Below are 27303 nucleotides of genomic sequence, written 5' to 3' on the forward strand. Positions count from 1 at the left end.
TTTTTAATTCATAGATTCAGGTTTTATTTATTTATCATCATTATCGATATTATTATTATTTACACATATATTAAATCATCATTTTGTTTTTGTTTTTGTTTTTCATTTGTTTGTTTCGTCGTGGTCATTATTTTTATATCAAATAAATAAATAACAATAAGGTAGGTTGTTATTGAATAATAAGCAAAAGATATGCAGCAAAGGATTCAGATAATAAAAAGTGGAAGGAATATTTTTTTTGGTGGATCAATAATAAAATCGAATCAATAAATTTTTTCTTTTTTTTCCAATTACAAGCAAACACAGACATATTTTGTGATGATAAAATCAGATGTGATCTTTGTTGTGTGTGTGTGTGTGTGTGTAATTTTTACATTTGAAACGAAATTTAAAATTTTTTTGGAATTCATTTAGGAATCTATTTGATTATTGGAAATTATAATTATGGCAACACATTAGCATAGTGGAAGGATTTGTTTAAAACTACAAACCTGAATCGGATGAAGAATAAATTATTGCTTTAATATTTGTGTTTGAGTGTGTGAGTCAATAACAACAATAACAATCAAAAGGAATCAATGTGAGAAGAATTCAAGAATTTCGTTTGTCACATGTCACAATTAATCAATATGAATGATACAAACAAATTGATTACCTAAGTAGAAGCAGCAGCAGTGAGATATTTATCGGTGTGATTAATTTTTTTTTTGAAATTTTTTATGTGCAATGAGTGTGTGTGTGTGTGTGTGTGTGTGTGTGTGTGAGACATAAAGAAATTGGAATCAAAGTAAATTACCAATTAAATCAATTTTTTCGTCGAAATTGTAAATTGGTTATTTTGGAAATCAAATTATTATTGTAGATCAATCAATCATTGATGAATACATTGGAAGCCACTGTCGTTGTTGTTGTTGTTGTTGTTGAATTATTGTTTACACATTTTTTCTCATCATCATCTTCATCAAATAATTCAAGCATCGGTGATTTTAATGGTGATAATGAACCACTACGTTGTCCATTTTTTAAAATACTGAGATCAGTTGGATTGCACTGTTGTTCTTTTTTATTATCATCATCATCAACTGGTGATTCGTCGTTGGTTAATCGTCGTAATCGTTTTTGTTGTGGATTTTTCTTTACCATCTGCTGTTCATTTTTATTATTATCATCATTATTATGATGACGCTGATGATGATTATTAATATTATTACTGGTTTTTTTTGGTGATAATAATGTCGTTCCATCGGAATTATTCGATCGATATGAACAATTTGATATGGCATCATCATCAACATCTTCGTTACCGCTTAAATTATTATCATTATGATCATCATCACTCAAAATACGATCATCATCGTCATCATCATCTTCATCGATAACTTCATCATCTACATCAAATTCATCATAATCTTTTTTGTTCAAATTATTGGTGGCCACAATTCCATTATTATTTGATTTGACTAAAAATCCAGCCGGTTGTGTAATTGATGCGGCAGCAGCAGCTGCTGCCGCTGCTGCTGCTGCAGCCGAAAATAATGAACCGGATACATGACGAGATGAAAGAAGATTATCAATTGAAAATGGATTCGTTTTGGTTGTTTCCGATTGCTGCTGTTGATGATGATGATAATGGTGATTTGTATGAAGATGATGATGGTTCGAATAACTATTCGGTGAATTAGCATTAGTGGCCACCGCGTTTAAACTACCATTTGATCCATTCATATTGGCAGCAGCAGCTACAGCAGCGGCAGCGGCTGCCGCTGCTGCTGCATTAAAACTATTGAAATTGATCGAATGCGGCGGCGGTGGTGGCGATGATGAAGATGAAGACGATGAAATGGATTTTTTCGATTGAATATTCGAATGCCGATTTTCGAATACATTTTTTAGCAACTCATTACAACCATCGGTGGTCAATGCATCAACTAATAGGGCGAATAATTCACCGCCAATCAAAGTTTCTGGTTCTTTTGCATAAATATTTAGGCAACGTATTTCACATAATGTTTGCTGTATCGCTTCAGCTAATGTGGCAGTGTTTACACCGGGTTTATTTTTCGATTGCAACAAACGTTTGGCCTGTCGTTCCAATTGTTTTTTTAATTTTTTCTCCTTTTTATCTCGTTCACGTTTAACAACCTCATCCGGTGGTATTGGTTCACCACTACATGATTGTGGATGTGCATTATGTGCTGGTCTTCCCGGTCCTATATGTCAAATTATCGTCAAAAATAAACGACAACGAAATTTGAAAATCAATCGAAAACCGATTTTAATCATGTTAGTAAATGGAAAAAACTGCACAAAATCAAGAAATAAAAAACATCAAACAAAATGCTTGCCTTTTTTCGTATTTTCTCGTTTACGCCATTTTGCACGACGATTTTGAAACCACACCTGAACGTTGTTGTTTCGAAGAAATGGATGATGCCAAATCAGAAAGATCATAGAAATTGAAAAGAATTCCGAAAAAACAGGTAAGGGCAAATAGAAGAAAAAAACCGAGTTAATAAAAAATTTGAAAAAACCAACAATTATAACAGCATAAGAATCAAATCATATAAAACGAAACAAAACAAAACAAAAAAACAATTTCCGCCTCGAAATTCATCTTCATAACTAAAGATGTCAGGCAATGTCATTATTATTATAGGGCAAATTGGAAAAAAATTCATGTCTACATCAAAAAACTGAAATAAATTGTGAAAATTACATTAATTTTCAAAAAAAAAGACAGAAAGATTTACAATCAAACCACACACACGCATCAACATCAATAATAGCAGCAGCAGCAGCAGTCCACCTATTTTTCCAGTTAATTAAATATATAAGACCATGCCATCACTCAATCAATCGTTGTTGACTATTTGATTGGATGAATGAAAAAAAATTTGTGTGAATTAAATTGAATAAAATATAACATCAACAAACACACACAGCAGATCAGCAGTGGCCAATAATATAAATGGAATTGGAAGCTATTTTTCCATTTTAATTACAATATACCACAGACCATGCCATCAACTCAATCAATCGTTGTTGACTATTTGATTGGATGAATGAAAAAATGTCCTGGAAGTTGAAAAAATTATGAGCGTAATTCTTCCGCAAATTTGTGTGAATTAAATGCTTCAAAATTGAATATAAAATCAACATAGACACACACACACGCATTTTCAAATAACAATGAATTCTCTCTCTCTCTCTTGTTTTCGATCAGAAATACATAATAATCAGTGGCCAATAATATAAATGGAATTGGAAGCTATTTTGGCCATTTTAACCCCCCTTAACAACACCACCACCACCACCACCACACACACACCCCCATTCAATATACGTGTATTGTATATTGGGTATCGTAGAGTTCGATCCGGTCGATTATTATTATTATTATCATCATCATTATCATTATTGGACTATCCCGTCATCATCATCAAATGGTTAATATGATCGAATCACGCAAATCTGTCTGAGCAACAAAAAAAATTGAAGAATGAATACAATTTTGACAAAGAAAGAAAAAAAAATTCCCATCATTTTTATTTAGTAGTTTTGTCTAGTTGTGTGTGTTCAATTCAATTCCAATTTTTTCTATCGAAAAAAATGTTCAATGTTCGATTCGATTCACATTATGTTTTTTTTTCAGTGTAGGCGACTATATACACAAAAACACGAAGAAAGATAAGATCGTTTAAAGTTTCATTCCGGTAATATATTTGTAGTCGTAGCTGATTTAGTGATCAGAATAATTTATTCAAAATCTACTTTTTTTCTTTTATCAAATTTTAAATATGAAATGAAATTCAATTCTTAATTACAAATCAATGTTCATATAAATTGACTTTTTTTTGTCAATCATCAAAATAGACAAATCGATTTGCAATTATCGTTTAGCGAAATGGCAGAAAAAGCGAGAGAGAGAAAATTTGTTTATTTCTGTTGAATGATAATCTAGTCTGGCCAAGAAAAAAATGAAATTATTATTTCAACAGCTGTGTTCTATTAGTTATTTTGGTCTGTTGTGAAGATGTAATGCTACACACACACAGACAGTGAGAAAGACACAAAGTCTTTTGCCCATCATTTGCAAATAAAAAGTCTTTTGCTTTTTGCCAAATTAAGCTCATAATTAATGGAATGATTATGAGCCAATCATCGAGAAATCAAAAATATTGAAGAAAAAAAACCTTCAGATTAACTTTCAGGATTCTAATTAATTTTCAATGAACTTTTTTTCAATTATTGAAAAAGAAAAAAAAATTCAAATGAACATGAAATGAAATGATAATTATGGGATACATCAACGACGACGACAATTATAATCAGAGAAAAAAGGAAATTAACCTGAATGAACGTGGCGTAATTGTTTTTCATTGGCAAGAATCTAGATATAATAAATTAAAATTTTTTCCATAATTTTATTCAATTGATTTGTACAGGAAATCTGAATTGAATTGAATGAGAAAACGGTACTTTTTTGTGTGTGTGTACCAACAAAAAAAATTACGTGATTTCAGTGATTCAGTGATCATTCACATAATCATTGTATACATTTGACATAATTATAAGTTCGATTTTTGTTTCGTTTTTGATGACCATCTATTTTGCTAGCCATAAATTATCGTTGGTCATTGAAACTTTATCATTTGACAGACACTCGTACACGCACCAAATAGCCGTGTTCGTTTTGGGACTATGTAGAACTTTGTAGGTAATTCAATCCAGAATGTTGGATATAATAATCATTATTCCAAAAAAAAAGAAAAAAATTGGTTTTGGAACCGCCAAATTGAACAACTATACAACAACAACTACTTGAATAGTCATCAGTGTTGCTGTTGTTGTCAAAGTTATTATTCAGTCAGTAGTAAATTCAATGAGTAAATAAAAAGTTTTTTGAAAATTGTTATTGTATTGTGAAACATCTGATTATAATTCAACTAATTACCCTCCTCTCTCTCTCTTATTATACAACACACACATATAGATAAATAAACGATGAAAGCTTCAACGCACAATGAGATTGTCAATGAAAAAAAATTGATTAATGATGATGATGAATCCACACATTATTTCCCTTAGCCTCAAACTAATAAACCAGAGAAAAAAATTGAAAACAGAAAAAAAACATTCATAATGTTGTTGTAGAGTCAGGCCAACAGGAAAGACGTGTGTGTGCAGGTGATGAAGGTAAACAATGAGTGGAACCATTTTTTCTGGCCATGATCATCATCATTTAATAGGTGGTAGTAAACCTGGAATTGACCCATGAACAATCATCAACTTAAGGAAATTGGGACAAACAATTTTATTTTTTTTTTCTTAATTCAAAAATCAAAACTTTAAATATGATGATGATTGTTGTTGTTGACACCTAACCTCAAACAACCACCATTATAATCATCGACGGCCAAAAAAAAACGCACCCAATTTTTATTCATCACAATGGATCCGTATTTGAAATCCATTAGCATCATCATTATCATCAACGAGATTTGATTATTTCTTTGATGATTACAATGGGAGATTGTTTTTTTTTCCATCACCATTTTAATGGCAATGGATATGAGATATAAATGACACAAATAATACATTTGTATATTCAAAATTAGAAATTGATATAACAACAACAATATATGATAATGATCGATATGGGCGTGTCTGTATTGTTATTATTATTATTATTATGTAATCATCATCATTAGAATTTGATTTTTTTAGTTATTAAATTTTTTTTCCAATGTTGATCGAAATTCAAAATGATCAAACACACCTATGATTGTTGTTGATGCAAAAATATCCATAGATTCAAACGAATGTACTTTGAACAAAGCAATCATCGTCATTATCGAGCAAGAAAAAAAACGACTGACTAATAATAAAACCGAAAATTGTCCCAATTCGGACATTTATATTGAATTTTCGGTAATAGGAATAATGGGAGGAAAAATTCATTTCATTTCATTTTTTTGAACAAATAGAAAACAAAAACATTGAACATTGTAAAAACCACTGATGTGTTGTTGTTTAATGAGTATAAATCTTCTCCAGGGACCCAAAAAAAATAAAAATCACATCGATATGACCATGACCAGAATGAATAGTGAAAAAGAATAATACGAGATGTGAAAAGTTTCTGGTTTATTGTTATTACTAAAAGTATTAAACAGGAGAGCATCTCGTATGAATTGCATTCTCTGAAAATTCTGTAACAAGATAATTATCAAAATGGGTTTATGGTTAGCCCAAATGAATGAATGAATGAAAAACTTTATGATGATCATCATCATCGAAATAACAAAATAGTAGTAATGTGTAAACATTGTAAAACCATAAAAACATTTACTTTTTGACATGTCATCTTGTCTGGTGCACAGTTGGAGAAGTTGGTTAAATAATTTTCAATCCAAACAACAACAACAACAACAAAATTGACTGACTAAATTTTGAATGATTTTTTTCTGCTAATAAATTCAATTATAAACGAAAAAAATAAATTCAGAACCAAAAGAGGTGTGTATGAATAATGTGAATAAATAATAAGAGTGAAAAAAAACCATATTGCCATCATTCATATCATCATACGGAAAAATGAACAAACATCTGTCGGGTTTATTTGTTTGTTGTACAAGACGGGTAGTGGTGTAATCCTTAGATACCCGACAATACTGAAAACCCGACAAATCAGATCATCAGACATTCTGGCTACAACAACAAAGGATAAAATCAATGAATATAAAATGAAATGAAAGGAATGAAATCATTCGATGAATGAATAAAATGAATTTTTTTTTTTTTTGATTGTCAAAACTCAAGAGAGTTAAAAATGAATAAATGAACAAGTGAGCAAAAGATTTGATTGTAATCATTGTGTGTATTATGTCGGACAAGTTGGTAGGTTAGTTGTTGTTGTCGTTGTTGCTCCATAAATGAAACCAAAATTGTTTTCCCCATTTTGAGAAACGCGTAGTATTTAATTTTCGTATGAAAATCCAATTCATTGAAAATGAATCGTTTTTTTTCTCGCTTTCAAATCTGTATATTTATGGGTGAGTTTTTCACAACCCCTTCAACAACAACAACAACAGAAAAAATGGGAAAAAATCGATCACAAAGTTAATTGGGCCTGAAATAGAAATGGAAAAAATTAAAATTAATTGCTTGATTACATGCGATTGCACGACTGACTCACTCATTAAATTTTTTTTTTAAAAATGAAACCCATTCATTCATTCATTCATTCATGAAACTATGTAGCAAAAGAATGAAAAAAAACAAGGCTTTTTCACCATCATATGTTAAAAAATCAAAAGTTTTGTAAAACCAATGAGTGATGGAAAATTGAAAAAAAAGAAAATTCAAACTTTTAAATTAAATCATTCCTCTCTCTCTCTCTCTCTCTCTCATTTCAATAAATTTTGATGGAATAAAAACTTTGCTATAACATCATCATCACATGATGATCATCATAAAGGCGGAGTAAACAAACAAGATGAAAAAAAAATTCATACTCTTGTACACAACAAATGGTTATCAATTATGAATTGGAAAAAAAGTTTTGACCGGATCTTAATAATAATGATAACCAAGTTATCTATGAATGAATTATCATCATCATCAAAGATGAATAAAATGGAAGAAAAAATCGATTTTCTATCAAACTCTATTCAACCAAGAAAAGATAATCATAAGATGGATTTCATCAATTTTCAAAAAGACCATCATCATCATCATCATCATCATATAATTGATTGGTAGAGAGCAATGATTATGATGATGATGATCATTATTACTATGATAATGGCCAATAATAATAACTGGATCTCATTATTAATTTATCATCATCAATGAATGAATGACAGAAGAAAAGAAGGACAAACTTTAATTTATTTCATTGCATTTCATTTTTTTTATTAGATTGAACCTAGAGAATAATTTACAATTTAAATTCTTCTTCAATATTCTGCTTGCACAATGGCCGCAAAATTATTAACAATTGAGGAGTGGTGTGGAGAAAACGAAAAACGAAATAAAAAAAAATTCTTTTAAATAAATGCAATTTTTTTTTGTTTTGGTCTTGAGTAAATATGAATTATCGATCTGCGAATGATTTTCTTAATGTATGATTTCGAGACAATTTATTCATAAATTTTTTTTTTGGTGGAAAAAAGTACCAATTACATTTTTGCATTTTTTTGCGAGTAAAATGAAAAATTTCTCAATTTATTAGCCACCGATTCGTTTTTTTTTCTGGATCGATTCGTTCATCCTGTACATACACTCAACAATAATTTACTGTCTCGTATTGATCGTCGATTTACGTATTTTTTTTGAGCAAAATAACATTCTCTTTTCTGAAAATTTTATTTTAAAACCAAAAAAAAAAAAAATTTTTTTTTGTCAAAATTCAAAACCAACTAATTGGATACAATTAAACTATTCAAAATGACAATTTTTGAATCGAAAAAACGCGGTTCAAACAAATTAGAAAATTGCCATCATCAATTTTGAAAAAAAACAAAAGAAAATCGACTTTAATTTCTAGGCAATCAAATCAATCAACTTTCTACTGATAAAACTGCATATGATTGATAATTGTGAACATTTAAAAAAATCAATAATTTCATCAACCAAGAAACTAATCAAATTGAAGAAATGAAATGAATGGCAACAAAATTCTTAATTTAGCTATTCGATGAAATTATAACCAAGACAAAACCAGATAAACACACACAAACACACATACGGAAGCCAATTCAAATTGTTGGCAATAATATCAAATACAACAGATGTGTATAATAATAATGGTGTATTTTGCGAGATAAAAAAAAGAAAAAGAAAATTCACTTTAAATAGTCAAGGCGTGGACCACATAATGATCATCATCATCACATTAACACAAGCCTCATCTAGTTTCAATAATCTAATGGCTGCTGAGAAAACATAAATCTTTTTCATTCGACGCATTGAAATGATTGCTTTTCAAATTCTTTTAAATTCAACAAAAGAATTTGAAAAAAAAAATCCAAATATAAAAAATTGGTGAATATTTCAACTATCTAAACCACGACTTTACACACACTACTTACATACTGCATAGATCAACTCTATAGAAAACCACACACACACACACACACAGCTATGTATGTCTTATGGGTTTTTTTTTCTAAAATGAAATGAAAAAAACTGTCACCACGAAATAATACCACACAACAACTTATATACAAATAAAAATGACACGCCTTTTTTCGGCCACACATACATAGGCCGAGAAAAAAAATGGACAATAAATTCTTGAATTAAATCTTCAACAAGCAGACAGGAGAAAAAACGAATCATTCGATTAAATCATCAGTCACAAACTAAAAAAAAGTACAGAAAAAAAATCACTGGTAACCTTTGACACTTCATACACAGACACAAATAACGACAAAAAGGTCAGAATCTGTGGACGATGATTAGATTTTCACCAAATTTTTTTTTTCGTTTCTCTCGATTTGATGCATGTATAAATCATCATCTTAATTGAGATTTAAGTTTAGCTTTCTTCAAGATCATCATCAACACATGAGCTTTATGTGTGTGTGTGTGTATGTAATAATAATTTACACATCATCATAATCATTGATATATCCAATGACCCGAATACAAGAAAAAATTATTTATTATCATCAGAAATGTTGTTGAAAAGGTCACACATACACACGGCTGATTTATGGCCAATTCAGCAGCAGGACACACACATACATACAAACAAATAGTGAGAATCATTGGAATTTGCTTCTGCTTCAGTCAATCACATGATGATGAGCGAAAATGAAATGAAATTAATTCATATGGATCAACAACAACAACAACAGCAACTAATCAAATGATTACTTGATTCATTCATTCATTTCATGTCAATTTTATTAATTACGAAACGGAATGAAAAAATGAAACATGGACACATACACAGAAAATTCCAAGCTAAAAAAATTATTTTCCATTTCAGTTTCATAAATTATAACCCAAGAATCATACACACACGCTGATTAGGGCAGAGTTAATTATTATCTTTCTATAAATATAAAACGAACCAAATAAATCTAATTATAATTAAAAAAACGAACAAAAAAAACTGGAATTGAATTCGAATCGAGCAACATAACAAAAAATACACAGGATATATGTCCTGGGCACCACCATCGGTTGGAAATTAAATAGAAAAAAATTGCCTTAGAAGGTACATGACGATCTCATAATGATGATAAGGGTTGGTTTCAATTTTTTTTTTCATTTGGTTTGGTTGACGACTGCTCGCGCCCGGTGACATCATCATCAATAATTATTATATCGGTCTAACAAATTAATGATGATGATGATGATGATAATAATAATAATTATCATATGATGAACACACACAAACACACAATAATCATTAAGGATTAGGACGTCGTCGTCATAGTAGTAATAATAAATTACTAATTAACCCTGTTTGTGTTTCTTGATTGTATTTAATTATGGTTGTCCGTTTTGTGTTTTTTAAAAAAAAAAATAACAAATGGATCATCATCATTCATTGGAAATATATCTCAAAGCTAAAGCCTAAAATTAATAATGATAATTATTACAAATATCAATGCTCTCATATCACAATTATTGATTGATTTGGATTTGATACAAAAAGATTGAAAACGGGCAATGTTTTGTGATTGTGTGTGTGTGTGTGTGTGTGTGTGCAAAGTTGAATGTGAATGAATAAATTTAGATCATTTTCGATGAAAGCCCAGAAAAATATTGAATTGGATTGAATTGAATGGAAAAAATTTTGTTGCAGATATCCACCGGTGTTATGTGTGTTTTTTTGGCTACATCACGATTTTCATTCTTTTTATTGTGTGTGTATGCACAAAAGTCGCCATGCTTCAAACAAAGATCGAGAAAATCGAGAGCAATAGCAATAATCTTGCTCATCATCAGTTTTTGTTTTAGTTTCTTCAAGGCAAACTAATAAACATGTTATATATTGAAATGCAGAGCGAAAAATATTCCACCATCGAATAGATAAGAAAAAAAAAGATTATAATTGAAACGGATTTTCTTTTTCTTATTTTTTGCGTTCACCACCAATCTTGATCATGATTCTTCTTCGTTTGAAGACAAATTGTAAAGACGAAAAAAATGGATGATAAGCAAAGATCATCTCGAAAAGCTCAGGCTTGAAAAAAAAACACACGCACCCAAATTTAATTAATTGCAAACGGGGCCAATTTTCACTTCTTTAGCTTGTGGTCGTCGTCGGTTCATTGGCTGGCTGGCTGGCTATAGCCATGGTGATAATGGGAATTGATGGTTTTTTTTTTGGTTTGGTTTGGTTGAAAGCTCAACACTACCATCATCATCATCATCATCATGGTCATGATAATCAGGTATTTTGAATGCAACCAATTTGTTGCTCATATTTGCTGTTGTTGTTGTTGTTTCACTTTGATGGTGTTGATCATCATCATCATCATTTTTTTCACATAGATTGGTGAAAAAAACTCTAGAGAATGATTATGATGACAACCACCAATAAGAACAAGAGCCAATTGTTAATTAATTCTTCAACGTTCAGAAATTAATTAACTTTATTTTGTTCGTTCATTTTTCTAACTAAATCAATAATGAAGATGGTGATGAACTCATGTAATAATTCATGTATCGAAATAAATGAATTGATCATACAACAATAAAATTTCAACAAAAAAAATCACAACGTGAATTATTAATTGCCAGGTAATAAAAATTTTTTCATTTGGAATGTGTGATCATTTTCATTCAATTCATTGAATATCCAAAAAACCCGAATCAAATTGAATTCAAAATTCAAGCAACAACCAGAACAAAAAAATGTGCAAAATTCAATTAATCAGCCAACAACAACAGTAGTAGCCATATCTTTATCATCAACAATGAGAACAAAAACAAAAAAAAAAATCTGGCCGACACCTGAACATATGGACATGACACACACACACACAACCAACAACAGGATCACCAAATCAAGAAATGAAAAAATTCATCAAATTAAAATCAGACAAACACATACAAATAAGACAAATGAAGATATCACCACCATCACCACGAAAGAATGAATAACCAGGACCAATTGTTGTTCAAAGTTTTCATCATTTTGTGCGTGGATGTATATCAAAAAAAAAGCAGCGGCGGCGGCACACACACACACACAATATGTCAATATCACCTGGGCACTCCCAACAACAACACCAATATCATCCTCATCACCACCATCATCATTCACACATTATCAACTGCCACATATCTCGCACCTTTTTTTTGTTTCATTCATTCAATTCTATTCTTGTTTTGTAAAAAAAAAAATTTTTTTTTCGATTTCATTTCATCAAACATAAACACACTCACACAGGATTTGTATTAATAGATTGCCATAAATTTTACCTGTAAACACACACACACACAATCATTTTGGGTAGTAGTTTTGTAAAGGTGATGCGCTCTCAATAATGTGTGTGTGTGCGTGTGATGTTTAATTGATGAATCCTTCGTTTTTTTCTAGATCGTGATCACTTCATTCATTTTTCAACAACATACACACACATTTGTAAATTGGAATGATCAAAGAAAGAAAGAAAAAAATGATAAATAACAAGCTAAAATCGAGAAATGATTTTTCTTCAATTCAATTCAATTGGATTTTCATCATCAAAATCATCATCTTGTGTGTGTGTGTGATATAAATTATAATTGAAACTATACCGAAAAAAACAAATTTTTTCGGCTAGTTCATTCATTCATACAAAACATGAATTTTTCTCTCTTTTCATTTCTCAAAATTGATACTGTAATTTCCAATTATTCAATGACAATGATCGATATAATAAATTGAGAAAATAAGAGAAAAGAGAGAAAGAGAAATAATGGAATTAGAAATGGACCAACCAAAAACAGCTGTCTATATATGTGATGTGTTAATTAAATTCGAGATAAATCCATCATATATATAGAATTGGACGAGCAAAACAACAGAGTGAAAAACAAAAATTTTTTGGTAAAATGAGAATGCAATCATCATCATCATCATTCAATGACCATTTGGCTTGTTTAGATTTACATTTATGAAACTACCAGAAAGAAAAAGAAAACATGAAAATGAAATACAGAAATTCCATTTGGAAAATTATCACGAATCTAACTATATATCACACCATCATTTTATCAATATTTATGGTGATCATTAAATTGATATATATTTCATTATGATATGATATGCCAAAATATAAAAACATGCAAAATTGTTTGGACTTTGTCCAGTATTTTTCTAGCATACTTGAAATGAACGTGTTATTTTCAATTCAAGTTGTTGTTATGAAAAACAAAACAAAACAAAACAAAATGAGAAACTAAACTGGACTTTTTAATCTACTGCTTGTGTGTGTGTGGTAATTGACAAATGAATAAAATAAAAGAAAAAAATTACCATGCCACAAGGCACATGAGTTGATTAGTTCACAATCAATCGATTAGTTTATTTCGTTAATTCGAATCAATTATATTTTCCCCACTCTGTGTGTTATTTATTGACAATTTAAAATTATTTTCAATAAAATAAAATACACATGGATAATTTAAATCAATTTTTTTTCTTGTTTTTCTAGATCAAATCCACTTTATCTCATTGAAAATTCATTTACCCTTAAGGCATATATAGAGATATTTTCATGTTTTGTATATATATGGGAATCAATTTTCAACATCATCATTATCATCATAATTATGATGATGATGATGATGATGATGATAATCGTTTTGGTTTTTTTAGGCAGGGTATTTGGCCGGCTATCATCGGCTCAATTATCATCATTATTACAGTAAAAGAAAAAATTGAATCCCAAGAAACAAAAAAAAAGACTTGACTTTCAATTAGTCAAATAATGATGACGATGATAATTCATATACATACATCATTCATACACACACACACACAAACGCCCCCATTATAGAAGTTGGAAGTAAAATTAATTAGGTCTAGACTCTGGAACTCTAGTAGAATCCCTCGATGTTCGATTTAAACAAAAGATAATAATTTGATGATGAAAATTGATGTTTTCAACAATAAAAAAAAAACAAACGAAACGTGAAAGAAAAAAACAAAAAAATCCATGTTCACTTTGGCTATTTCAAGGTAAAGGTTGTTGTTGTTGCAAGAGGTTTGTAGTGTTTATATAAAAAAACAAAAATTTTCACAAACACATCACCACCACTGTGAAACACTTGGTTCTGTGTAATAGAGAATTCAAGTTGCAGTTGTGATGATGATGATGATGATGATGAGTGTAATTGCTGCTAATAATAGGGCTTGGACACTTGAAGAAACAAAAAAGAGAGAGAGAGAGAGAGAGAGAGAGAGAGAAATGGGCAAAATAAATTATGATTTCAAGACAAAAATAAAAAGATTTTTTTCGAAAAGAAAAAAAAAACGAAAAACGACCATGTTGCTATCATCATCATCATCATTTAAGGCTAATTATCTCTTTTTTGGCTTGTTAAATTCAATGAGATTCTCTTTCTTTTTTTTCAACATCTGATGCATTATTATGTCGCTCATTTTTTGTTTGGTGTGGTATAAAATACACTTTTACAGGTATAATAATAAACAATTGTTTGCTCATTTCTCAGTTATTGTGTATAAAATTTGTAACAATTTTTGTTTTGGTTTTTATGAAATTGATTTCATTCTCAAAAAATTATTTCCCTTGTTTTGGTTCATTTTTGAGGTAAAAAAAAAACAAACGAAATTGATAGATTGTATCATCATCATCATTCATCAATGATGAACCGTATCTATCAATTACCAATTAGTCGTCGTCGAAAAAAATCTTTCAGACGAATTATTATTTTTGAAAAAAAATAAAGCTTGCTTCAAGCAAAAAAATTTTCAATCGCTTATGCTCATAATGATGATGATGATAATGATGAAAATGCAAAAAAAAATCATAATAATCAATTAAAGATTTAAAAAAATTAATCAACTTTAATTTAAATCAATTCGTCTCTATCTCTCTTTCTATTTTCGTGTACCATACATACAAATATTGATTGGGTGGATCATCATCATTATCCGTCATTATCATGAGGATGTTTTTTTCCGTTGGCCATGATGATAATTATCATAATGGCTACTACTACTACCACTATTTACTACTTATTGCTATTTTGGCCAAAAAAAAATCATTGTTTTTTCTTTTCGTTCCACTATTCACATCATCATCATCATCATCATTATAATTTTATTTCATTTTTTTTTCATTTCGACAACAATCTTGATGATGATAAAATATAATAAATCATCATTATCATTGTCATTAAACATCATCATCATCAGGATAGGCTGAAATTTCATTTCATTTCATTTTTTTTTGTTTTATATTCTGTCATCAACATCATCATTAAAAAATAGCTAAAACAACTGATTGAATTGAATTGAATTAAATTGAATGCGAATGAAAAAAAACTAAAAAAATTTTGAAAAATGAGAAAACTCGACTTTGAAGTGAAATTGACTTTACCATCATCTACTATTTCAATCTGATTGTCCGATAATGATGATGATCAACAACTATCTAAGATTGTATTGAATACACAAAAATATCTTATGGGCAAGTCTTCAAACAAATATTTACATTTCCAATTGGAAATCAATGATGTTTGATTGACAAAATAAAAAAAAATGAACAAACGAACGAACCTAGATTAATAGGAAAGAGGTTGGGCATCATCATCATCATTATTATAACAGCAACAACATCAACAACAAAACAAAGTTCAATTTCTTCATTATTCAACAACGAAAAAAAACATATTGTTTGTAGTTTGGCCGATGCCAATCACACTACATACATTCAACACCTTGATATAAATGTAGTGAGTGTGTGCGTGTATGCATGTCGATCATTCATTCAAATTTTTTTTTCTTCTAGAGGTGAAAATTAGATGTATGCAAATTGTCTTGATTCATGAAGAATTGAAAAGGGAAAAAAACTATCTGCTCAAACAAACTGAAAAATATCAGATTCATATTTAATGGTAACAAGAAAATTGTTTTTTGAAAAAAACCCGATTCAATTTGGCAAAAACTAAAACTATTCAATATTTAAAAATACTAATCGGCGGTTGATTTTTTTTTTGTTCGTTTGTTTGTATATGAAAATCAGATGAACCACATTCATGAGTTTAACAAATTTTTTTTCTGTTCGAAAATTGGAAATGTATGCAAATCATTTTTATAATGATGGTGAGTTGGAAAAAAAATCCTAACGACGACGACGACGATGATTATACTTTGTACGTATAGAAATGAAAAGAAAAAAATGGCCGATTGAAATACGAATATTCACATTTTTTTGTGAAAACAAAAAAAAAAACAAAATTCAACGACGATAATTTCGGTATAGAAAAAAAAAGAAAAGGATATTTACGACATTTTATTGGAATAAATTCAGATTGGAATGCTAGAAAAAAATGATGATGTAGATAATCACCATATAATTTGAATCAATTTTCTGTTTTTCTAGTGCGATTATCGTCCAAGACTTGTTTCAATGGAAATTTACAAACACACACACACACACACTTATTATCATCATCATAATGGTTTTATTTTTATTTTTCCCTAGAAATTATCTCTCATTATTGAAACAAAGAACCAAAACTTGATAATTTTCAATGGCAAGTAATGTTGTTGCAATGTTGATTTATGGCTTCAAAAAAAAAATTCACCCAAATAATTGTTTTTTTTCAATAAAAATTTGACCTTTTTTTTCATTGACTAAACATAAAGATGGACCATTTGGCATTCATATGGTCCACACATTCTTTCATTGGATAACATTTTCATGCATCATTTATCGTAATGTTAAGAAAAAAATTACGGTTCATTTTTTCGCCACGATTTTCTTCAAATATAATAAAAATATTTAGACAGCTAAATATGAACAAAATTACAAAAGAAAGTCTGGTTTACGAAACCAATAAAACATCATGAAGAATTGATAATCCTGATCAATCTTCATCATTATAAATTCACTAATTCGACTCGCTTTTGAACATTTACTTTAAAAATTACAATACAATGAATAGCTGGAGAAAAAAATGAATCGATATGATCATGCCCTCTGACCAGAGTGTAATAATAGATTATAATGGAAAGAAAAACAAATTTTGCCCTTTGTCATTTGCTATACGTACATAACACATCGACAACCAAACAAACAAATCGATCATATGACAATGTGTTTTCACCCTGAAGTAAATTCAATGACAAAACTCGTAGGGACTCGTGTCATGTTATTATTATTGTACCTATGACCTATCACAGTTTATTCTGTCTTCCTTTCCCCCTAATCACCAACACTCATTCCAGTTAAATTTTAGCTCTGATTGATTGGATTCGTAGCGAGGAAAAAAATAAATTCGATCTCTTATTAGTCAATCGCGGTGTTTTTTCGTATTTTGCTTAAAACTTTGGTCAAATAGTAGTAGTGAATAACTACAGCGAAAAAAATACATTGCTTGCTGCTATGTAATTCTACAGGAGAAGAAAACAAAACAAAAAAAAACGAAAAGAATTTAGATTGTTGTTATTTATTATTGTAACTTTGAAAATAGAAATTAAAGATCGATCCATCAAATCAAATCTTTCCATGTTTCTATTTCTGTGTGTGTGTGTGTGAGTTTATGAATTAAGTCATTCGAGTGTATGTTTGACATACAGTCAGTCATCGTCATCATCATCGGTCATCATTCAGTTAGCATTAAATAGGTAATGTGGAAAAAGAGGGGGCAAGTACAAAAAAAATTTGTAAAAAAATGAGATGGTGTATCATTCATTCATTCATTCAATTCGTTATTTTTTTGTGGCGCGACCTGTCGCGACTTTTGTATGAAACCACCGACCAAAAAAATGTGTATCACACACACACACACATGGACACATCGATCAATCGACTGATCGAAAAAAAGGTAAAAAAGATCAATCTAAGAATCAGATTCAATTCAGAGGCGGTTTTATAAAGAAAAACAAAAAAAACTGATTGATACAAAACAAGAAAAATAGAGTTATTTTCTGCAATTGAAATGAAATAGAAATAAAGTCATTTTCTATCATCATCGTCGAATTATTTTTTTTTTTGGTTTCAATTGCTTCAAATATCTATCAATTCGAGAAGGTAAATAGAATAAATTCGCGACACATACCTACTACTGAGGTTGAGGTTTTCTATTCATTTTTGCCTGTTTGTTTGTTTGTTCACAAAGTTGATCGCATTTTAATAGTACAATCAATAACAATGTAATTACTATCCACAAACAGAAAAAGAAAAATCAACAAACAACGAAACACAGACACACATTCCACATTTGAATCATCATCATCATCATTGAATTGAATTGAATTGAATCAAATTGTATATAAATTATAACAACAAGGAAAATGATAATATTTTCAAGCCTCAATCATCAAGATTTTTTTTTCAAACTAACCAACAAACAAAACATAATATCATCATTAAACCATCGTTATCATCATCATTGGTTGACCCGAATTAATTTCGAAAAAATATCTCATGATCATCATCATCAACATGATTACAATGATGATGATGATGATTATAAGTCTATCTTTTTATTTACAGAGTAAAATAATTATAGATGAATAGAAAATGGAATTATAGACATTTTGGTTAATTAAATTGCCATTTTTTTCGCAGAAATTTCGGGTTGTAAATAAAAAAAGAAAACTAAACTAACCTAAACTAACAAAAAGAAAGAAGAGAAAAAAATGAATATATGGCACCTACCTGTACTCGTGATTCCACCAGATCTAAACGCATTGCTAATGCTTCACGCATAAAAACATCCGGATAATGACTTGCTTCAAATGCTTTTTCCAATTCTTCCAATTGCCAACCATTGAAATTTGTACGTGTCCGGCGACGTTTACTATCATGTGGATCATCATCATTTTCATCATCACTGCCACAATCTTCACTAGCTAAACTTGGTGATGAACAACTACGGCGTGATAATGAACTTGATGTACCACCACCACCACCATTACCATTACGATGATTATGATTATTATTAATCGAATAATTATTATGATTACTATTGCCAATTAGGTTATCATTATCATTATTAGAAGACATGTTGTTCATATCATGATCATCAGATGAAAGTATATCCGGTGATGACATGCAAATATCCAGATCACCATTATTAGCTATCGATGATGTTGAATCATTATTATGATTTTGATGATATTTATCCGCCATTAAATTATTATTATTATGACGATTATTAATACATATTGATGATGTATGATCGATAGACGATGTTTCAGACAATGATGTTGGACTAGCATTAGTTGATGATGTTGTTTTTGTTGTTCGTATAGACATTTCAGATAATGAAATTGATGATGGCTGTTGCTTTTGCTGTTTTTGTTGTTGACTATTACGACGTCCATTATTCATTATCAATGTATCGTGATGATTATTTTGACCAGAATTTCGACCATTTTTCGTTGTATTCTCTTTATTATTAATATTGCTGCTACCTATTTACAAAAAAAAAATTAGACGAAAAAAATTTGATTAATTTTTCAAAAAATGAAAATGAGAAAAACGAAACATTTGACATCTTTATCGATTCATTCAATTTGTAATTTTTCTCATTGGCTCTTTATAATTGATTACTATCGATCCACCGCTATATCTATAGATTCTAGACAAATCAATCGTTGCTTATTTTTTTTTTGTTCGTTTGTTTCAATTTGTTCTCTCCAGCACCACCACCACCGCCAATCATACACCATGCTGACACTGTGAATGATTTTTAAGAGCGCCCCATCGTTTGTTCAATCGTGTTTTTAATTGAAAAATCGTGATCGAAACGAAGAAGAAACAACAGCTAATCGGATCAATAGCATCTGCAGCAGTTTTTTTCTTTCTATATTCACATCAGAAACGTGAATATGGTGCTAAACGAACAAATTAATAGAAAAAAAATCATAGAAATAGATAATTGAGATGTTAACCAAAAAAAGGAGAGAATCAACAAAAAAAAATCTGGCCGCTTTTTTCTGGGTGATCATCATCAAGCTCATAAACTTAAATTTTTTCTACTAAAAAAATCCATGAAAAGATTCAATCTTCTCAACAACAACATCAACTACTCATTTACACTTTATCCATAATAATAAATTAATTGTGAAAAAAACGATGACGATCAAAAAAGTTGTTGAACGACGACTGTTGTCGAAATAGTAGACTATATAGAGACTTTGCTCAGAACAAAAAAAGAAAATTCGAATCCCCCTGGTTCATTCACCGATTAATTAATTAAGATGATGATGATGATGATGATGATGATCTTCACCTAAACTACATTTTTTTATCGAAAGAAATATGAAAAATGAATGATGGACTGTTTTGTTGATTTTTTCAATACTTTCCACCAATAATAAATATTCGTATAGTTGGAAATATTGAATTGGCACAAAAGAGAAACAAAACAAAAAAGTCAATTATTCAATGAATCATTTCAATCGAATAACCGATGAACCGTGGTAGTGAAGCCACCATACCATACCAATATAGCCTAACCAAAGTCATTTTTCTATTTATTAGAAGCTAATTAAATATTGAAACAGACAGATAAACAGACACAAAAAAATTGACATTATATCTATAGGGTACATATGAACTAACTTTCTATAATTAGCCAATATTACGATCGGTTCGGAATTGTTTCAATTGGAAAAAAATGATCAATGGAAAAAAGATTCAATGTTGACTAGTTTTTCTCTTTTCTCTCTTTACTTAATTGTCAAACAGAAAGAAGAAGAAAAAGAAAATCCAATTGAATCTGAATGAAAAATCATTATCATTATTTGATAATGATGATGATTTTCAACACAATAAAATGACGATAAAATAAACAAAAGAAGAATTCAATTGTCGAATATGGGCGGAGGCAATGATGGGAGTGTTGTATGTTTATCGCCATCACATATATATAATAATCATTATTATCACAAGAAAATAATGGAAAAGAAAACAAAAGCCAATAATGATGATGATGATGATGATAATAAAATCAATTAATTTTTTACAACACAATAATGATCGAAACGTAATCAAAATAATAAAGATTCCCAGCCCCATAGAATGAAATCATAGTGTTAACAATTTTTTTCAATTCAATTCGTAAAAAAAACAATAGTCTGGAGTGAGTTTGAATTCACCTTTCGAAATGTCCTCGATCACACATCTTTTATAGGCAACACCTTAAAGAAAGACAAAATGTTCTTTGTGAATAATTTGAAGAGTGTACATGTTATATGTTTTATTCAAGGTAAAATCATAAGAAATTTCAATATTTCACCAAAAAAAAATGGACAAAAGAAAACAGATTTTTTCAATCAATCGATTGCAATCAATTACAAATGGTGTTTATGTATTTTCCCCATACATTTGATGTGTGTGTGTGTGCGTGATAATCAAAATCAATTCAATCAAGAAAAAAAATGAGAAATAATCACAATTGGAATTTTTCCAATTCGGTCAAGAAATAATAAAATAAAATATAATAATTTGAACCGGATTTGACCCATCCTTTTTTCAAACAGAGGAAAAAAACAGTCATAAGAGGACAAACAAACATTGTGTGAATCATCACCAATAAATTCAGATGGTAAAAATGAAAATTGGTGAGAATTTTCTGTTTCTATTTTTTTTCATTAATGAATTCAACTTATAGCTTAAAGGTTTTCCGAAAAAACGAACAAACAATCACGATATGATGATGATGACAATTGTGGTTAGTTGACTGGTTGGTTGGTTGATTGGTTGGGTGACACACAACGTACACACACACACACCTTATTACACATCTGTCATCACATATAGGTTTAAATTTTCATTCTGGCTACTGAGTTGTTGTTGTTGTTGTTCATTGGTTTTGTGTCTGTTTGTGTGATGTGAATGTGAAAATGGCTGATTGGTTGTCATAAAAAAAAATTCTCTAATTTGGTGACACATACACACACACATGTCTCTGGTCATCAAAGAAAAAAAAAATTTGCGTGTTCAGTGGTCTGTCATTTTCAGGAGTGGCACACACAACCAAAAAATAAAAAATAAAAAAAAATCAAGCCAAGACAAACAAACAAAAAATTAAAACAATGGAAAAAAAATTAAATTTCTTTCTTCTTCTTCTTCCAAGTTCAATTTGAATTAAAATTCGGTATAGTAAAATGAATGAATAAGAAAAAAAATCATTGAATTTGACAATTATTATTTGTCATTCATTCACATTCATTTATTCAGTTTCATTAATAGTTTTAGTATCTGCTTTTTTTCAATTCAATTCAGAGAGAGAGAATCTACAACAATTAATTTAATTAGTGCCAAACAAGTTCGCATTCTCTCTCTCTCTCTTTATTTCTAGACAAGAACTCAATATTATTTTTCCGTTTTCTACATATCGTTACACAGGAAACAAGAGACAAAGAGAAAGAAAGAAAGAAAAAAGTCAATTATTAGATAATTGTAATTAAAAAATTCTTCTTCGTCGTCATAATCATAATCATCATCATCAGGACTGGAAACACAAAACAAAGAAAAAAAAATAACAACCCTCAAGTGATTGTATATTGTATTAAGTGAATGAATCACGAATCTAAAAGTTAACCGTTATTTTTTAATTATTATCAATGGAAAAAAATTCATTCAGATTTCTCCTTCTCTCTATATTTTTGTACAGATTTGTACAAAATTTTTTCCTATTATCGATTGGTGGCCAAAAAAAGAGAAGAAAAAAAAATGCTAAAGAACAAAAGAAAATCAAAAAAAGAATTCTGTCATCTGGTATTCATTCTCAGAAATTTTTTTTCCGTTTAATTAACTGATATTCTTACAAGAAAATTTTACTAAAATGAAAAATAATTTTCAAAAATGAAATGAAAAAAAATTCAATAACAGACACAATGAATGTGGTGAACTGAAATGAATTATTTTTTTTGGCAAAAGAAAAAACGGAAGACAGATGAAAAAAATGATAAATGATGAAAATGATGGTTGATGAACAGGACGACAAACCATGACACATTGGGTTTCCGCACATGAAAAAATTTTCACCTTGAAAAACAGTTTCACATATGAAACTGACTTGACTGTGTCCATCTATGGCTATCAGTCTAACAGACACCAAATGGTCACCATACAATACACAATGTAATCAATTAATCATGATCTCCACATTTCAACAACTATCAAGTCAGTCAGTTAGTCATTTTGAGAAAATTGTAAACGAACGAATGAAAAAAAACAGACAAAAATTTAATTCATCTTTCACACCTTTTAAACACAACATGAAGGAATAGAACATAACAAATTGTTGACAACATCAGCTAACTTGAATGAATTGATCCCTGCACACACACACACACACATACTTTATGTTGGTATAAAGTGAATGTGTTAATAATTTGCCTGTCCACACTATTCTTTGGAGAGTTTAGAAAATAAAAAACTATTAATCCAAAAAAAAAACATACAATTTCCAGCATGAACAAATCAAAGAAATGCTTAATCCCAAACGATCAATGACACAGATAGATTATAGAAAAACTTTTTTCATTTCATTTCATAAATTAAAAATAAAAAATCCTGAATAAATATTCAGCACAAAAAAAACAAAAACATTTTCACTCATAATTCGTCACAATCAACACTTCATCATCATAATATTGTTGTTGTTGACCATACAATCAACTGTCACTTTCAATGATCGAGAAAGAGAGAGAATCATGCATATGCATAAACAATAACAACAACGACAAAATGATTATGCTATAAACTGGTTGGCCTGAAAGTCAAAAATTTTTTTTGAAACAATCATCAGCAAACTAGAATTATGATGAAAAAAATGACACTATAGCTTTGGAAAACAACGAAAAAACTCAGGAACGTAAAATAATGATAAAAAACTTGAATGATATATATACGCCATCACTAATGGTTAATCCAAACAACAACAATCGTGCAAATTCTATTTACAAAAAAAAAATGGCAAACAGTGCCAGGAATTGGGAGAAAATTGGTGGAACCAAGTATAAAATACAGACACAAGACAAAAAAAAGACCAAATAAATAATAACCAGTGAGAAGAACAAGCATAAAAAAAATAAAAATCGACGTATGAAACGAGTATCGACTACTAAATAACCATCTATACCTACACAATTCACTCAAAATAATAATAAAAAAAGCGACGACCAACAAACTTGGGAAAGAAAGAAAAATTTGTGATTCGAATTCCAAATGAGACCAATTCATTCATTCATTCATCCAACCAGACATGCAGTCAGCCATGATGATGATGATGAACGCGAGTCTGAATAGTTTTTTTGTTTGTTTTTGGCTCAAAAATTAAAATATATTCCACCTCTATATATCGTGTACGGATTCTCATTTTTCCATTATTCGTTTGATCCAGAAACGCGTGTGGACATGTAGACTATATATCACTCAACTTTTTCTCATTCTTTCCTTTCTATATATTAGACATGAGATATGTGATGGGTGGTTTGGTTGGAAATAATTTGCAAAAAGAATTTTCAATGATCCAAGTATTATAATAATAATAATAATGATCATCATCATCATAACGGTTCAATCCATATATCATTCGTTGTTTTCTGGATCCTAAAGAATGAACATAATAAAGGCAGAAAGAGAGGATGGACTGAAAAAATTATATTCTTCTTCCTTGTGATTATTATGAGATACACTATTATTAATAATACAATTCTATTACGAATATCGCCACAATCACCACCATCATGGTCGAAAATAACAAACAAAAATAACCCGTTAACAGGGTGATAATAATGGTCCGAAAAAAACAAACAAATTGTTACATTTCATATATTAATGATCCAATGATTCGTAATGTGATGTGGTGGTCCATAGTTTGGCTTTTTGTTTGTTAAAACATAAAACAAAACAAGAATACATTACACACAAACACACATTATATATTATGAGCACGACATCTCAATCAAAAGTGCTAAAAAAATGTTACAAATGGAGAGGAATGAAAAACGAAAAAAAATTCGTTAGCCCAAATGGTAATTAAATGGATTTTCTTCTTTTTTTTCACCCATTAAAATGGATAGAAATAACACAAAAAGAGAACGCAAGAGAAAATCTTCTTAAAACCATAATTTACAAGAAAGACGAAGAGAAATAAACAATAAATAAAAGGTGATGACAACACACGAACGAGATTCGTTTTTTAATGCATAATAATAAAAAAATTGGTAAAGAAAAAAAACCGACTCATTCGACTTGAAAACAAATAAATCATCAAGTAATATGATGTGTTAAATAATAATATCCGGATCAAACAAGGATGATCATTATCTGATGATGATGATGATGATGTAGTTTGAGTTTTTGAAAAAAAACAAACAAAAAACCACACATTACATTGACTAGTGATCATCATCATTATCCCAATAATGATGATGATTATGGTGGTCAATATGTTATGGTTATATAATGATACATTTCATCAGCCATCATCCGCATCATCATAAGAATGTGATTTATAATTCAGACAAATATGATCATCATCATCGAGAAATATATTAATGACGATGCCTCATCTTTTATGTATTAACATCATCATCATTTTCTGAATTGAATAAATTTCAACAACAACATATGCCATTCATTATTAGGTCAAAAATCATTATCATCTTATAATTCAAAGAACCGTCTCAAGTACAAAAAACTAGACTATTCAAAAATCAATTCAAAATCAATATTTGTCCATACCTTTACGATTGGTTCCTTTATTAGGCGTTGCTGTATTGATTTTATTATTATTAGTTTGTATCGATAATGTTGTCGTTGTGGGTGTTGTTAAAGTATTTGCTGCCGTGGAATTTGTATTATTGTTCATCACAGTGCTCATCATATTCAGATTTTCTTTTAAATTATTATTACCAATCAATAAATCATGACGATGATGACGAACATGATAACTTCCAGGCGATAATGGTGTCGGTGATGATGATGATGATATTGAATTTGGTGATGATGAATTGTGATTCTGATGATTATGGTGATGATGATGATTACTATTTAGATGATTTGAATTATTTGTCAACACTGGTGGTGGTGAATGGTGATTTATTGTTGTTGATATCGGTGATGTTGTGAGTGCTGTTGTTGCTGATACTGATGCTGGTGATGATGATGGTGATGACTTTGATGCGGCAGCTGCAAATGCTGCACCAAGTAATGCTGATGGTGGCTGTAACCCTAAAGCCGCAGCGGCAGCCGCAGCAGCCGCTGCATTCTGGTGATGATGTTGCGCCATTGCTGGATTCATCATCAAAAGATTAGCAAATTGATTGAAATTAGCATTCAATAATGAATCAAATGAATAGGCAGCCATTGATGCTAATGTTGATTGAAATGATGAATGATCATTTGGAAACATTGCCTGATGAGCTGGATGATTGGCAGCCATTGCTGCTGCGGCTGCCGCTACGGCTGTTGCCGTTGGCTGTTGTTGTTGAGCACCTAAACCAGTAGCCATAAAACTTGGCATTGTATATGGTGCAATAGGGGATGCAAAATGTGCAAATGATCCAGGTATTGGTCGGCCACCTAAACGTGCTAATGTACCGGCGGCATTTGAAGTCGCAGATGAACCAGCACCACCACCACCAAATGCAGATGTTGTTGATGGTGATTGTAGTGGTAATAATGGATTAGATCCTTCCATAGTCACACAATTGATATTTCACTAATTGAAAGTCAAATTATTCATTGATTGACACAGAATGAAAAAATTTATCAAAGTCACACATGATGATAACATCGATTTACTAATAGAATTTCATTAGTGATTAGGGAAATTTTAATTAAATTTCAAAATGAAAATCAATCAACCAATCAATATGACGATGGTGGCACAACACATTAACAATTGGAAAAAAAATCTAAAAATTACAAACCAAAAAAAGCGGCAAAATACTCATTGTGTGAGCGATCCATACTTTGCCAGTCTAGATTTCGAATGATAATAATCGAATCTCGAATGTTTCACACACACACACACACACAACAGTGCTCGCCAATTTGTAGCGTGTGTATGAGCGAAGCAAAGTGAAGCGAGTCTAATGACTCTTTCTTTCACGCTCTTTTTTTCCATTCA

At 29.9% G+C, this 27303-nt stretch overlaps 1 protein-coding gene across 2 annotated transcripts; it reads right to left on the reverse strand.

Annotated features, from left to right (window-relative positions):
* Positions 1 to 27186, reverse strand: LOC124499196 (uncharacterized). 2 transcript variants are annotated; one of them, XM_075735671.1, is made up of 4 exons: positions 26085 to 27186; positions 18867 to 19624; positions 2346 to 2400; positions 1 to 2210 (listed from the first exon to the last, which is right to left on the reverse strand). In XM_075735671.1, exons 1-4 carry the CDS (start codon positions 26869 to 26871, stop codon positions 868 to 870), a joined length of 2943 nt encoding a protein of 980 aa, XP_075591786.1. In that variant the 5' UTR covers positions 26872 to 27186; the 3' UTR covers positions 1 to 867. The 2 variants fall into 2 exon arrangements, with proteins under 2 accessions (XP_075591786.1, XP_075591785.1); XM_075735670.1 differs by having other exon boundaries at positions 25914 to 27186.
* Positions 27187 to 27303: the final 117 nt, after the last annotated feature.

Source organism: Dermatophagoides farinae, chromosome 2, assembly GCF_024713945.1.
Source record: "Dermatophagoides farinae isolate YC_2012a chromosome 2, ASM2471394v1, whole genome shotgun sequence".
In the NCBI taxonomy this organism is placed as follows: domain Eukaryota; kingdom Metazoa; phylum Arthropoda; class Arachnida; order Sarcoptiformes; family Pyroglyphidae; genus Dermatophagoides; species Dermatophagoides farinae.

Bases quoted from the DNA above. Each gene is read 5' to 3' on its own strand.
- LOC124499196 (XM_075735670.1), bottom strand. From the start codon at position 26,871: ATGGAAGGATCTAATCCATTATTACCACTACAATCACCATCAACAACA. The intron at 19,625-25,913 runs GTATGGACAAAT...TTTTGTAAATAG, and splicing joins TAAAGGAACCAATCGTAAAG to GTAGCAGCAATATTAATAAT. The intron at 2,211-2,345 runs GCAAGCATTTTG...TTTGACATATAG, and splicing joins ACGAGAAAATACGAAAAAAG to GACCGGGAAGACCAGCACAT.